This window comes from Hirundo rustica, chromosome 3 (assembly GCF_015227805.2).
Source record: "Hirundo rustica isolate bHirRus1 chromosome 3, bHirRus1.pri.v3, whole genome shotgun sequence".
NCBI lineage: Eukaryota > Metazoa > Chordata > Aves > Passeriformes > Hirundinidae > Hirundo > Hirundo rustica.
In genome coordinates, this window is record NC_053452.1 from 12,206,539 (window position 1) to 12,221,089 (window position 14,551).

The 14,551-nt window shown below is 58.3% G+C and overlaps 3 protein-coding genes and 1 long non-coding RNA gene across 7 annotated transcripts; 2 read left to right on the forward strand and 2 right to left on the reverse strand.

The window, feature by feature from the left end:
• Window positions 1-3,837, forward strand: CD93 (CD93 molecule). The gene has a single exon (XM_040060437.1). The coding sequence runs from the start codon at window positions 184-186 to the stop codon at window positions 1,903-1,905; it is 1,722 nt and encodes a 573-aa protein (XP_039916371.1). The 5' UTR covers window positions 1-183; the 3' UTR covers window positions 1,906-3,837.
• Window positions 3,838-5,109: 1,272 nt separating this feature from the next.
• Window positions 5,110-6,553, reverse strand: LOC120751088 (uncharacterized). 3 transcript variants are annotated; one of them, XR_005700259.2, is made up of 3 exons: window positions 6,498-6,553; window positions 5,706-5,885; window positions 5,110-5,504 (listed from the first exon to the last, which is right to left on the reverse strand). It is a non-coding gene; the product is annotated as an uncharacterized LOC120751088 (long non-coding RNA). The 3 variants fall into 3 exon arrangements; XR_005700260.2 differs by lacking the exon at window positions 6,498-6,553 and adding an exon at window positions 6,282-6,406; XR_009207682.1 differs by lacking the exon at window positions 6,498-6,553 and adding an exon at window positions 6,092-6,142.
• A 235-nt stretch (window positions 6,554-6,788) lies between these two features.
• THBD (thrombomodulin) lies at window positions 6,789-10,249 on the forward strand. Its single transcript, XM_040060606.1, has one exon. It carries the CDS (start codon window positions 6,789-6,791, stop codon window positions 8,400-8,402), a length of 1,614 nt encoding a protein of 537 aa, XP_039916540.1. The 3' UTR covers window positions 8,403-10,249.
• A 599-nt stretch (window positions 10,250-10,848) lies between these two features.
• On the reverse strand, window positions 10,849-13,183 carry SSTR4 (somatostatin receptor 4). 2 transcript variants are annotated; one of them, XM_040059392.1, is made up of 3 exons: window positions 13,109-13,183; window positions 12,647-12,788; window positions 10,849-12,249 (listed from the first exon to the last, which is right to left on the reverse strand). In XM_040059392.1, the coding sequence occupies exon 3, from the start codon at window positions 12,200-12,202 to the stop codon at window positions 10,973-10,975; it is 1,230 nt and encodes a 409-aa protein (XP_039915326.1). In that variant the 5' UTR covers window positions 12,203-12,249; window positions 12,647-12,788; window positions 13,109-13,183; the 3' UTR covers window positions 10,849-10,972. The 2 variants fall into 2 exon arrangements, with proteins under 2 accessions (XP_039915326.1, XP_039915325.1); XM_040059391.1 differs by lacking the exon at window positions 13,109-13,183 and having other exon boundaries at window positions 12,647-13,035.
• Window positions 13,184-14,551: the final 1,368 nt, after the last annotated feature.

A 14,551-nucleotide genomic window follows, 5' to 3' on the forward strand; every position in this document is an offset into this window, starting at 1 on the left:
TGGGATGGGAGCGAGGAGCCGGCGGGAAAGGGAAGCCGGGGAGCCCAGCGAGGCTCCACGCTACAGGAAGCCGCGGCCTCCGGTGATAAATAGGAAAGCCGGGAGCACAGGATGTGTTTCGGGAGAGCTCGGCGGGACACCGGGATGTGACTCCGCTGGTCATTTGTCCATTCGCCCGGCGGGATGGCCACGCTCCGGCCGCTCCTGCTGCTGCTGCTGCTGGCCGGGCGCTCCGGAGGGGAGGACGCCGAGGTGCTGTGCGCCGACAGCGCCTGCTACACCCTGCACCGGGACGAGAGCAGCTGGAAAAGCGCCCAGGAGCGCTGCCGGGATAACGGGGGCAACCTGTCGCCGGTGGGCAGCGCGGGCGAGGCCGCGCTGCTGCGGGAGCTGCTGGCCGCGGCCCGCTGGGCCGGCCCGGCCTGGCTGGGGCTGGCGCTGCCCAGGGGCCACTGCGTGCAGCCGCAGGAGCCGCTGCGAGGCTTCTCCTGGGCGGCCGGAGGGGAGCCGGGCGACTTCTCGGAGTGGGCATCCGAGCCCGCGGTCACCTGCCTGAGCGCCCGCTGCGTCGCCCTGCAGCCCCCCGGCGCGCACGGCCCCGGCGGCTGGGCGGACCGGGCCTGCCGGACCCCGCTCCCGGCTTTCCTCTGCAAGTTCAGCTTCCAGGGAATGTGCGGGCCGCTGCCGCTGGCCGGCCGCGGGGCGGTCGCCTACCGAACCCCGTTCGGGGTGCGCAGCGCCCGCCTGGACGCCGCTCCCTTCGGGACGCTGGCCGAGGTGGAGTGCGACGGCGGCCGGGACCCGGCCTTCGCCGTCTGCAAGGGGCCGCTGGCCGGGGGCGGCTTCGCCTGGCACCCGCCGGGTCCCCTGTGCCCGCTCACCTGCGGCCACCGCAACGGCGGCTGCCAGCAGCGCTGCCTGGACGGGCCCGGCGAGTCCCCGCGCTGCGCCTGCCACCCCGGCTACGTGCTGGCCGCCGACATGGCCTCCTGCCTTCCCGAGGATTCCTGCCATCCCAATCCCTGCCAGGGATCCTGCCGGTCGCTGCCCGGCGGCTTCGAGTGCGGCTGCGAGCCCGGGTACGCCCTGGCGGCCGACGGCCGCGGATGCTCGGATGTGGATGAGTGCGAGTCGGGGCCGTGCCAGCACCTGTGCCGCAACGTTCCCGGCGGCTTCCAGTGCCACTGCCGGCCCGGCTACCGCCCCGCGGGGCCCGCTGGCCGCCGCTGCCACGACGTAGACGAGTGTGCCCAGCCCCACGCGTGCCCGCAGCTCTGCATCAACATTCCCGGCTCCTTCCGCTGCGCCTGCCGGCCCGGCTTCCAGCGGCAGCCGGGAGGAGATTCCTGCCTGGATGTGGATGAATGCCTGCGGGATCCGTGTCCCGGAGCCTGCCGCAACTTCCTCGGCGGCTACGAGTGCCTGTGCCCACCTGGCTCCCTCCGGGACGGGGATGGACGCGGCTGCAGCCCCGGAGAGGCGATCCCAAACAGTATCCCGCAGAACTCCACCAGCATCCCACAGAGCTCCGGCAGCATCCCACAGAGCTCCGGCGTCATCCCACAGAGCACCAGCGTCATCCCACGGAGCTCCGGCATCCCCCCGACCTCCGGCATCCCACGCACCACGCGTATCCCATGGACCACGAGCATCCCGCGGACTCTGGGAATGCCCACCGCGGGATTGGGAGCCGGCTCGGACGAGCCCGGCGCCGACGGCCCGCGGCTGCTGCTCTATTACATCGTGGGCAGCCTGGTGGCCATCCTGCTCCTGCTGGCGTTCGCCCTGGCGCTCGTGGCTTGCAGGAAAAGGGCGGCCAAGAGGAAGAAGCCGCCGGCCAAAAACGCGGCCGATAATTATTGCTGGGTGCCCGAGCAGCCCGAGAGCCGCGGGGAGCGCAGGTAGGAGGGGGTTAAAGATCCCGACAAAAGGGTGGGAGGGAATGCTGTGTGCCCAAAGTAAACTCTTCTGGCTGTTCCAGTGGGATTTGCAATCCTGCTGCTCCAAGGGCTAACGGGAGGGGAGAGGGAATCGGGTGGATGGCATGGAGTCTCCTCTGCTCTGCTCCAAAAGGCAAACTCGGAATGATTGGATCGTGTTCCGAAAGGGAAACTGCTCACTTGGAATTCTCCTTGTACACTGCTGCCCTTGCTCATGTCTGCATTCCAGCTTTGGATTTGCCTCGTTCTCCTGGAAAAGGGTTCGAAATCAGGATGGAAAAGGGTTTGAAGTTGGGATGTGCCTCAGCAGAGCTCGCACAGGCCTCCCAGGCACAACCAGGGTGGGGTTTAAGGGTTATTTTGGGGGTTTATTAAAAATCTGTCACCTGAAACCCGGGAAAACTGTTGAGCATGGAGCCAAGGAATGGCATAAAGGTAGGAAAAGCTGTGTTTGGAATAGCCACCTCCTCATTTCCAGAGTATCCTGCCTAAGCCCACTTCTAAATAGAGAGAACAATGCTCTCCTTCCCATCAGCCACATGGGAGGCTGGGCTTTTCCTGTTGGATCATTTTTTTTGGGAAGGATCCTTCCCGACTCCAAGCTCAGCGTGTTTTCCCTCTTTCTCTGCGTAAGGAAAACGGTGGAATTGGAATATTTGCTGATTATTCTGTATAAAACTCATAACTCCACAAAAACTCTCCGGGCCAAGTTGCTCGATGTTGGAATTCTAGAAGCTTAGAATTTTGGGTTTTAGTGTACGGTAATACATATGAGTCGAGGTGGAAGATTTTGGGTGTTGTACTTCCCAAAATTCCTTGAGACTCTTCCAGCCTTTTCAGTGGGAGTTCTCCCCAAAATCCTAAGGGACACATCCATCAGCACCTCCTCAACTGTTTATCCACGCTCTGAAGGACTGGAAAAGATCAGCCACAAGATCTGAAGGTTCCAGCAGCTTCCTGAAGTTTCTGTTGGAATTATTTTGTCCCTGGAGCTGAATTGCTCCAGGAATGGGAATGGAACACAAAGGAGTTTGTAGTGGGCAGGGAGCTGCATCCTGTCATTCCATGTGCCGAGGAAAACCCTTTCCTGCTTTTTTCTTGTCTTGGGGCTCCATTGTGAGCTGCAAACAGGAAAACAGAGCTGATAGGAATGTTTTCCATGTTCTGCCTGGGTTGGGAGAAAGGGGGGCAATGCAGCAGCAGCATTCTTGGAAATCCTGCCAAACATTCCCAAATCCCAAGCCAGCAGAGCTTTGGGAATAGCTGGATCAATGAAGGAAATTAATTATCCCATGCAATTATGCTGGCTTGGGATCTGTGGGAAGTGACACCCTTGGGTTTTTTTTAATGGAATATAAGGCTATAAAAAAGGAAAAGGAAGGATAAGGGTGGAATCAGAGCTGGGAAAAACCTGAGGTGTGCTGTTTATTCCCAAAAAATCACAATCCTGATTTCTGTTACAACCTCTGTGTATTCCAGTGGGGAGTGATGGTCGATCTAGGGAAAGACAGAAATTTGTGCCAGGGTTTAGGCTGGATTCTCCCTAATGGAGTATTTCCTGCTGTAGCAGCCTCCCTCCTGGTGCAATTCCACCTGGATCCTACCTCATGTCTCTCGTTTGTCCTGTCACATCTTGCGGCCTCCTTAGGGAGTTATCCAGCGACTGGTGAATCCCACAAATCGGAGCAGGATAATTTGGTGCCCTGTCTTCCACAGGAGACGGGATGTTCATTCCTGCTCCTTGGAATTTTTTTGTCATGGATGAGTGTTTTGTTTTCCCAGAATGAAATTCTTGGATTTACAGGATAAAGTTATCCCAACACCTCTCTACGGATGAAATACCAAGAAACAAAATGTGTTTGCAGTGGGTTTTAATAAAGACATTCCTAAAAATCAATGGTCTGGTGCTCCTAATCCTTGTGTTCCCCACAGTAGGTGGGTCATTATCCCAGGTCCTTTCCTGGAGTGTATCTCATTTCAGCCTTTCCCAGGATTTGTGGTCCCAGGCAAGGGCCATTCCCTTCATCCCTGCCTAGGCCATGGGGTGGGAGCACTGGGTGCTTGGGTGTTGAATCCCAAGGCCACAAGGAAGGTCCAAAATCCAATAAAAAAAGATCCCAAACCAATCAAAAAGGTCCCAAAGCCACAAGCAAAGCCCTAAATCCGTGAACGGGGTCCAAAACCCACAAGCAAGGCCCTAGACCCAGGAGGAAGGGCCCATGTCCGTGAGCAAGATCCTAATCCCATGACCAAATTCCTAAAACCATGAGGAAAGCCCGCGAGGAAGACCTCAACCCACAGGCAAGGTCCTAAGACCATGACCAGTTCCTAAAGCCATGAGCAAGGCCCCAATCCCATGACCATATTCTCAATCCCATAGCCAAGGTCCTGATTCCACGGCCAAGGTCCCGATTCCATGGCCAAGGTCCCAATCCCACAACCAAGGTTCCAATCCCAAACCAAGGTTCCAATCCCAAACCAAGGTTCCAATCCCACAACCAGGGTTCCAATTCCATGGCCAAGGCTCTAATCCCATGACCAAGGTCCCAAATCCATGAGCAATCCCATTGATTTCAGCACCGCTCTGTGCGACGTTTTTTTGGGGGGGATCAAATAATAGGATCGACCCCTTTTAGATCCCATTATCCCATGATATTTCACATTATTTTACATTCCATTGCTTTCCATTCTCTCATGGACAACTGCCAGCATTCCAACAGAGCAACCTCATCCCAAAACCCTGCGAAGAAGGCAAAAATTCCCCCCTGTTGACACAAATTCCCGGATCCAGGGGTCAGCCCAAGCATTCCAAGTGCCCACTCCAAGCAGGGTGACAGGGACAGCAAGGATGAGTCAGAGCCAAAGGGAAAGGCAGGGAAAACATGATTAATGGGACAGGGGAAGAGGAAAAGCAGCCTGTCAGCAGGAAGGGCAGTGCTGGCACCCTGACTCAGCCCGCGGAGCAGTGGGATAAAAGGGAATTATGAGACCGTGATTAATCCCGTTCCTCCCACCCCATCCCAATTATCTTTTAGGGACAAACACTGTCAGTGGGGCAAGGCCAGCGGAGCAGGATCATTGTTTGGGAAGGCTCTGTTTTTTCCTGGAAAAAACCTTGACAAGGAATTTTTTTTTTTTTTTTTTTTTTTTTTTTTTAATCTGGGTTTGCAGCTACTGAAAAAAAAAAATCTGGAGCAGAAATTTATTGTTTTTTTTTTTTTTTTTCCCCATCTCCATCACATTCTGTTTTCCTTCTTTTCCTGTGTTTGCTGGGATGTTTTCTCCCTTTGCTTGGCGGTTTTCTCCGTAAAAAAAAAGAAGCAGAAGTAAAAGGAGAAGTGGAAGAAGAACTGGAAACAATGAAATTAAAATTGTGGTGACAACAGGTGTTCCTATAGCCAGGAAAGGTCAGAGTCATCCAGCTCTCCAGGAGATTCCTGGGCATGATCCTGCTTGGATAAATTCTTTGTTCGAAGATCCCCCACAGACACTTTCTCCTTGAGGTTCATCCCTGCTGCTGGAATTAAATCCCATGGGCATTTCTTTTCCATTTTTGTGGCAGATCTGAAATGTCCAATGGGACTAAATAAGAGTTGTTTTATTATTATTATTATTATTATTATTATTATTACCTACTTCCCTTTTCCCCACAGCCTCATGTCATTTACAGGAAGCACTGAGGATTTTGAGAGGACAAAACAAAGCCCAAGGGTTTAAGAAAGGACAAACAAAGTTTAATAAAGTTTAATAAAGAAACTTCCTTACCACGATCCAAGGAAATTGGGATTTGCTGCTTATTCCAAAGGCTAATTGCAGTGCCCGAGGCAGTTGGAATTCCATGAAAGAGCAGCCTCACTTCCCCTTTTTGTGGAGTGGAGAAGCTTGGGATATTTAGGTTGCATTTTTAGGTTGCTCCTGGCTCTGTTCTGGCAGCACAGACGGATCCTGCAAGGATAAACTGATGGAATTGGCTATCCATTTGGAGGTGTCCACGGGGAATAGGGGAGATGGGGAAAAGGGTCATAATAATGCTTAATAATAATAGCAATAATAATACCAAATACTAGAACTATATAAATTATATATAACTATAGATGGAAATATATACTTATATGTTAGTTATTTATTAAAGAAATTTTCCCAAATCAAACCTAAACCGTTTCTCTTCATCCCGTTCATTCTTCCCGATCCCATCTGGCTCCACCCTCCTGTCAGGGATTTTGGACAGGGAAAACGTCCCCCCTGGAGCCTCCTTTTCCCCAGGCTGAGCCCCTTTCCCAGCTCCCTCCTGGTGCTCCAGCCCCTTCCCGGCTCCATTCCCATCTCTGGACATGCTCCAACCTCTCTTCTTTCCATGCTGGATCCAGAGTCGGACACAGGATTCGAGCTGTGACCTCCGCAGCGCCAGCAGTGTGGCAGCGACTGCGTGACATCCCAGCGGGGCGAAGATGGGATGATGATCCCAGCGGGGTGACAATTCCCACCGGCCCTGCTCCCACCCCGAGGGCCCCTCCTGCTAAATCCCGCTGCCGCTTCCCCTTTTTCCCCAAGACTCACCCTGTTTTCCCCGGCGCTTCCCCCATCCCTCCCGCGGGACGCCCCGGCCTCTGCCGGCCCCCCCGCGCTCCCGGGCGGGCCCCGCCGGGGCGGAGCCGCCGGGAGGATGCGGGAGGGGACCCGGGGCCGCGGGGCGGAGGCGGGGGCAGCGCCCGGCCGGGATTCACCGCCGCAGTCACTCCCTGTCCCGCGGGCGCTTCCTTCCCTCGCCGGGGCCGCTATAAAAGGGGCGGCCGGGAGGAGCGACCCATGCTCGGCTCGGGGCGCCGCCGGCCGCCCCCTCCGCGGGCCATGCGGCCGCTGCTGCCGCTGCTGCTGCTCGGGACGGTGGCGCTGGCGCGGCCGCAGGACCTGTCCCCCGCGGGCGCGCAGTGCCTGGAGCACGAGTGTTTCGCCGTGTTCTGGGCGTCCCGGCCCTTCTCCGGCGCCAGCGAGGGCTGCGAGCGGGGCGGGGGGCACCTCATGACCGTGCGCTCCACCGTGGCCGAGGAGGCGATCACGCTGCTGCTGCAGAAGCGCGAGGGGCGGCTCTGGCTCGGGCTCTCGCTGTCGCCCTCCTTGTCCTGCACCGAGCCCAGCCGGCGGCTCCGCGGCTTCCGCTGGGTCACCGGCGACCGCAGCACCGATTACACCAACTGGGCGCCGTCGGGGCAGCGTTGCGGCGAGCGCTGCGTGACCGTGTCCCGGGAGCTGCTCTGGGAGGAGCGGCGCTGCGAGGAGCCGGCCGACGGCTTCCTCTGCCAGTACAGCTACGGCGGCAGCTGTCCCCGCCTGGCCGCCCCGCGCGGCGTCCCCGTCGCCTACGCCACCCCCTTCGGCGCCCGCGGAGCGGAGTTCCTGGCGCTGCCTCCGCGCAGCGTGGCGTTCGTCCCCGACCTCGGGCTGGAGCTGCGCTGCGAGGATGGGGACGGCGCGGGGCCGCGCTGGGGCCGCGACACCCCGGGAGCGTGGGCCTGCGAGCTGGCCGGCGGAGGCTGCGCGGGGACGTGCGGGGAGGAGCGCGGGCGGCCGCGCTGCTCCTGCCCCGAGGGCGCCGTGCTGGGCCCGGACGGGCGCGGGTGCCGCTCGCCCTGCGAGGGGGCGCAGTGCCAGCATCACTGCGTGGTGGCCGGCGGCTCCTTCGTGTGCATGTGCGCCGTCGGGTACCGGCTGGCGGCCGACGGCATCAGCTGCGAGGACATCGACGACTGCGCCAGCGAGCCCGGCCCGTGCGAGCAGAAGTGCGTGAACACCAAGGGCGGCTTCGAGTGCCGGTGTCACAGCGGCTACAGGATGGTGGACGGGCGCTGCCAGCTCCTGCCGCCCTGCTGGGAGGCGCCGTGCCAGCACCGCTGCGAGGAGCTGCCCGACGGCTACCGCTGCGCCTGCCACCCCGGCTACGCCGTGGACCCGCTGGATGCCACCCTCTGCCGCCTGTACTGCAACGCCACCGAGTGCCCGGCCGTGTGCGACGCCGGCGGGGCCTGCGATTGTCCCGAGGGATTCCTGCTGGACGGCGACGAGCTGTGCGTGGACGTGGATGAGTGCGACAGCGGTCACTGCGAGTTCAACTGCACCAACACCCCCGGCGGCTTCCAGTGCCACTGTCCCCACGGCTTCCACCTCCGCGGCGTCGACTGCGTCCCCATCCTGGACGGGGACGGAGAGGAAATCTCGGGGGATTTCGAGCTCGTCCTGACCACGCCCGTCCCCGGCCGGCCCCCGCCGAAAGAGGAGCGGCTGCACCCCGGGGTGGTGGTGGCCATCGCCGGCGGTGCCCTCCTGAGCCTCCTGGCCCTGCTGGCTCTGTTTTTCCACCTGGCCAGGAAGCGCTGCCGCTCCCACGGCTCCATGGACTACAAGTACAGCGGCCCCCAGGAGAAGGAGCTGGGACTTCAGCCCGTCCCCTCCGCACAGAAGCTGTAGGGACAGCGGGCAGGACGGACACTGGGAGGCCGAACGGGGTGACATTTATCCCCGCCCCCGTGCCCCCCGGCTGGAATTTTTGAATGAGAATTGGGGAAAAGCTGTGATCATCCCGCTCCCAGATATACTCGCTGCTTCCCAGCCTGATCTTGGAATGCTGGGGCCAGAGAGCGGGGACAGCAGAACACCCAGGGGCTGCTCCGCTCCCGCTGCCTTCCCGCTTCCTTGGCGTTCGGCTTTCCTTTCCCCGAGCCGGCGGTCGGGAGAACTGCAAGGAAGAATCCAGGAGAGACGGCTCCGTGTGGACATGACTCTAAATCCGTGGGATGAGAGCACGGGGTGACCAAGGCGGAGACTTTGGAAGGACACCTCGACCCAAATCCCCCTCTCCTGGGCTGGATGGTTTTCCCGAACTGGGAGGCTCCTGCTTTTCTTTGGGATGGGGTTCGCTTGTGTTAAGCTGAGGGAAGGAGGAGCAAAGATGTTGTGGGAGGCACTTGTCACCTTAAGCCACTGGTAACAACAGGGACCCGGCTCGGTTTCACCAAGGTGGGACTCAAATTCCTGATTCCCATTCACTCTCATTATTCTTTTGAGGGATTTGGAGGTTAAACAGGGACACGAAGGCTGCCGGGGTGGGTTTTGTAGGAAAGGTTTGCAGTGCTGCAGAGTCACATCCAGTTCCTTCCTTGACTTGCCGCTGTTGTTACCTTAAATTGTTGGATTTGGGATATTTTTACGACCCCTCCTGCCCACAGGGAGTTCCCCTGTTCCCGCGTGCAGGGCTGACTCTTAATCACACAAGGCAAAACATTCCCACGGGGCAGGATCCGGCATGTTGCTCATTCCCAGCCATGGACTGAGGGGGGAATTCTGGAGAAGGATCTGGTTTTCCAGCTCCATCCTTCCCTGGGGAGCCAGTGAGGGTCCTGCTCCGGCTGCCTTTGGAGCGGGAACATCGGAGTGGGAGCTGGCAGCTCTATGCCGGTGAAATATTATCACAGAGTGGCAGAAGTCGTGGAAGCCTGGGATCAGAATCAAGGGGTTCTGTTTCCCCACATTCCCCCTTCCCACCCTATGAACTTCCCAGCACGCAGCCTCCCCCCTGGAATGCTAAACCTCCGCTGCAAATTCCCAGGAAAATCAAAATAGAGGCATTGTAGGAATTGTAGTTTTCATAAAAGGTCGTTATCCTGAAGGATAAGGCTGGAAAACTGAGGGTCGTGTCCATGGATCCCTTGGGATGGATTAAAGAGAAACCACGTGGAGTGAGGGCTGTAAATCTCTGGATGTGCCAGGTTTATTTTTGGACAGTTTGGCTGCAGTGGGAAGGAGGGAGCTGTTGTGATTATCCATATTTATATTTGATTAGCCAGAAAGAGATATCAAAATGTAAAGGTGTCACTCGGGAAAACATCGAAGGAAAAGGAAGGGAAAGAAAGGATGAAGTTTGAGAGTGGAAAGACCTTGCTAAAAAGCATCATCCCACCTGCAGGATCTGCTTCCCATGGACCTTTCCTCATTATCCAGCTCAAACCCCAGCTTGCTCCTGGGTGGATGCGAGGTTTTGCCACCACACCCCCAAAACCTCCTCCTCCCCCCTTATCGCGAATTCCCACCACAGAGTTTTATCTTATCACAAGTTCCTTCCTTACGACGTTGGAGTCGATGTTGGAGTCCTGAATTCCCGGCTCTCCCCACCCACCTCCCCTACCCCCCGGGGGCCGTTTATAAATCCTTATTTATTTATTGGAATTTTACCCTGTGTGATGGAATTGTCTCGTGGAGATCCTGTGCGGACACCAATAAAGCTTTGCCAGTCTGGTTTAGAGAAACTGCTCAGGGAATGTTCTTTCTCCCCTTCCCAAAAATTCCTCCAGAAATCTAGGAAAATCCTGGAGCATTCAGGGCAGCCCTGGTATGAAAACGTTTGTGGCTGGTTACTTCCCCAGTGGGATTAAAATGGAAGGAATGAGCCATAAATGATGGACAATACCGATATCATTCCAAGGACAAAGTTAAACCCCAAATAAGCTGGAAGTGGCTCATTCCATGGGACTTCCATGTGCTGTTCCTCATCCTGGGGTTGCAAGCTCACCAAAATTTGGTTCTCCTGGTTGTTGTGGTGGGGTTTTTTTGGGTTTTTTTGGTTTTTTTTTTTTTGGGTGGGGGCGGGGGAGGGGAGGGAAATTTGGTCCTGGGTTTGCTGAAACCCTGGGAATTTTGGGGAGGGAGCCGTGTATGATGGGACCTCATTCTGCGGTGGATGCAGCAGAGCTGACAGGCTTTGGGATTTTTCCCGGTGTCTCCCTCTCTCTTGGGAAGAATTGGGAATTTATTATTTATAAATCAGGAGGGCCATCACATTTTGGGATCCTCCTCATCCCGGGTGAAGGCTCCTGGGTGCCGGAATGACGGCAATAACCACTCAGTCCATGGAATTCACTCCATCCCAGGCCAGTCTTATGGCTTTTTATTTCGGAGAGCGGCGTGGCGCGACCGGCGATCGGACCCGGCATCGCGGGCCCTCTCCGTACGGGATCCCCTTTCATCCCAGATTCTGGGCTGCCCTAGAAGGGGGTGGTTTTGGGGAGGAGGGCCCCGGGCGCGCAGCAGGGCTGGGGGCGCAGGGGGTCCTGCTGGCAGGGCAGGGGGGGACACACGCAGCCCTTGGTGTCCCCGCGGGGCGCGGCGCAGTAATCCAGCGGCTCCTCCTCGTCCTCGCTGTCCCCCGCGTCGTCGTCGTCGGCGCGGCAGCAGCACAGGCCGGCGTCGCGGCAGCGGCGCAACACGCCGTGGAAGGAGTTGCGGAAATTCTCGGAGAGCAATCCGTAGAGGATGGGGTTGGCGCAGCTGTTGGAGTAGCTGAGCAGCAGCGAGGCGTTGTGCGCGCTGGCGTCCAGGCGGCCGGGCAGCAGCAGCTCCAGCAGCTGCACCACGTAGAAGGGCAGCCAGCACACCACGAACATGGCCACCACGGTGACCACCAGGCGCGTCAGCTTGCCCTCGGAGCGCCGCCGCTGCTGCCAGCCCACGCCCTGCGCCACCGCCCGCATCTTGCCGGCCAGCAGCAGGTAGCACAGCGCCATGGCCGCCACGGGCAGCACGAAGCCCAGCGCGCTGCTGTACACCACAAAGGCGGCCGCCCACGCCGGGCTGGGCCACATCAGGTCGCAGGCCACGGCGCGGCCGTCGCGGGTGACCGCCGTGCCGGCGAACACCGGGATGGGCGAGGCCACCAGCAGCGCCAGCAGCCACACGCCGCCGTTGACCAGCTTGGCGACGCGCGGGCGGCGGTAGGAGGCGGCGCGCAGCGGGTGCACCACGGCGATGTAGCGGTCCAGGCTGAGCACGGTGAGGCAGAAGACGCTGCTGAACATGTTGAGGCCGTCCACGCCCAGCACGGTCCGGCAGAGAGCGCGGCCGAAGGGCCAGTGCCGCAGCGCCGCTGCCGTGGCCACGAAGGGCACGCTGAGCATGAAGAGCTCGTCGGCGATGGCCAGGTTGAGCAGGTAGATGTTGGTGGCCGTCTTCATCTTGGCGTAGCGCAGGATGACGAAGATGACCAGCGCGTTGCCCAGCAGCCCCAGCAGGCACACCAGGCCGTAGATGCACTGCAGGACCACCGTGCCCGCCATCTCCGCCGCGCTCCCGCCCCGCTCTGGGGCCGCCGGCGGCCGGCCGGCCTCTCCCGCCGCCGCTGCCGTGCTGCTGTTGGGGGGCGGCTCGGAGCCGGCCCAGCTGGAGATGCTCCAGAGGGGAATTCCGGCTGCCAGGAGCTGTTCGGGGTCCGTGCTCATGGCGGGAGGCGATCCATGGACGGGAGAGCGCCGGCAATGGGGTCAACCTGCAGGCAGGGCACAGGGGTGAGGGCTGCGGGGCAATGGAAATCCCAGTGCCCACGTTCCCCCCGGAACTGGGAACCTCCATCCACCACCCCCCTTCATCAGCCCCCTCCCTGCCTGGACACCTCCACATAATTCCTCAGGCTGGAGCACCCTGGTTTTTTGGGACCTCAGAGGCTGTGGGGTGGGGTGAGATGGGAATTAACCCTGCATGGGGCTCCTCAAACCAGGTGGGATGGCCTGGGAATCCCAACCTGGCCCGGGATTCAATCCCAGCTCGGCCTGGGAATCAGTCCCAACTCGGCCTGGGAATCAACGCCATCCACCTTAAGGAGCCCCTGCAAATCACCAGGATGTAATTCGCCCTGCCAAGGAGAAAGCCAGCCGAGAATATTTTACCTCTCAGTATTCCAAGGACTGAAGGAGCCTCACGCCTTCCTGCCGGGGGGAAGCAGCCCACTGTGGGAAGATGCTCTGGTGGGATCCGTCGCCAGCGGAAAGTCCTACTTGACCTGGATCAGATGACCGAGAAGATCCGGACCTTTTAAAGCGAAGGACAGAGCAGGGATGGACATGCGGGATCTTCCCCCTCTTCCGCATCCCTACGGCGCAAGCATCGCCTTTCCATGAAAAAATAAACGCAGCGCAACTTTCTGCTCCAGGATTTCCGCTGGAAAACGGCGCAGTGCCCTCCGCCCTCCTCCCGCCGGGCTGCGCTGTCCTGCGGCTCCCGATCGGAGCATTCCCGCTCCAGCGGCTCCTTCCCGGGCTGCGGAGGGCGGGATCCGCAGCCCGATCCCCCCCCCCCCCGCCGCCCCCCCCGCATTTCACATCCCGAATCCCACATCCCGAATCCCGCACCCCGCCCTCGCATCCCCCCGCGGCTCTGGGGGGAGGCAGGAGATGAAGAAGGAATGGTTGCCTTGGCAACGCATCCCTCATCCCGCATTCCTGTCGCGCATTCCCGCCTTCCCTGCGCTCGTTCCCAGCGCTGCAGGGCCCCCGGATCCTTCTAGCTGGAACCCCTTCCCTGCGGCACCGCATCCCGGAATTCCGGGTTTGGAGAGGTGAGGACCAGCTCGGCCTGGCTCCACATCCAAAACCACCGGGAATTCCACCCCATTTCGGAGTCTGTGCTGGAATTGGGGGTGCAAGGAGTAAAAATGGGAGGAAATTCCATCCTTTCCCCCCCTATTTATTTATTTATTTATTTAGTTGCTGGGTTTGGGTGTTTTTTTGGGTTTTTTTTTTGGATGAGAGGGAGCCAGGGAATGTTTGTGCCAAGAAATCCCTGGCAGCAGCTCAGCCCAGGTCATGGAATCATGGAATCATGGAGTCACAGAATCGTAGAATCAGAGTAATAGAGTCATGGAATAAAGGAATCATTGAAGTTGGAAAAGCCCTCTAAAATAATGGAATCCAACATTAATCCAGCACTGATCCAGGTCCTCCAGTGCCACATCCACATGGATTTAAATCCCTTCTGGAAGAAAGACTCCACCACTGCCCTGGGAGAGAAATTTTCCCAATATCCAACCTAAACTTCCCCTGAGGCCATTCCCTCTTACCACATCTTTTATTCCCTGGGAGCAGAGCCCAATTCCCACCTAATTCCTGTCATGGAGTTTTAAGGAATGAGATCCTCCCAGATACCCCTTTTTTCCAACATTCCCTTCTCCCTCAGCTGCTCCTTATCCAATTTATGCCAATCCTGGCCGGGCAATGATGGAATGAACTTGCCTCAGTCATCCCAAAATCACATTATTTGGAATTTTTGGGAATTTGGAGCTGGCTGAATGAGCCCATTTGGGGCCTGACTGTCATGATGGGAATAGGGATAAACATCCACATGATACTCCTGGGAATGGGCTTAGAAATCCTGGGAAAACAGGTGGATTTTCTCCTTGCTGCTTAAATCTATGACCATGGTTAATGGTGCAGCTGGCACAGATCCCGCTGGAAATACCCAGGATCCAGGGAATGCTGGCACCCCCGTCTCCACCCCCAATTCCATGGGGTGTTCCAGTGGGACAAAGGACAATGGGATCACGCTGTGCTGACACGCAAATTCCCGGGTGCCAGCCCGGGAGCTCTGGGTGTTCCCGTTGCAGCCGGAAACCGGAAAACATGGAATTAAACAATGGAAGTGGCCGCAGATTCCTTGGGCCCCCTTCACCTCCCGGAGCAACAGGAAACCTTTAAAGGCTCCTTTACTGTAAAGGAGGAAACTCCGCCATGGATTTGAGCCATGCAGTGATCCCAGAATTCCAAGGAAAACTCTGGGTTGGGAAGAGCAGGAATAAC

Bases quoted from the DNA above. Each gene is read 5' to 3' on its own strand.
- CD93 (XM_040060437.1), top strand. From the start codon at position 184: ATGGCCACGCTCCGGCCGCTCCTGCTGCTGCTGCTGCTGGCCGGGCGC.
- THBD (XM_040060606.1), top strand. From the start codon at position 6,789: ATGCGGCCGCTGCTGCCGCTGCTGCTGCTCGGGACGGTGGCGCTGGCG.
- SSTR4 (XM_040059392.1), bottom strand. From the start codon at position 12,202: ATGAGCACGGACCCCGAACAGCTCCTGGCAGCCGGAATTCCCCTCTGG.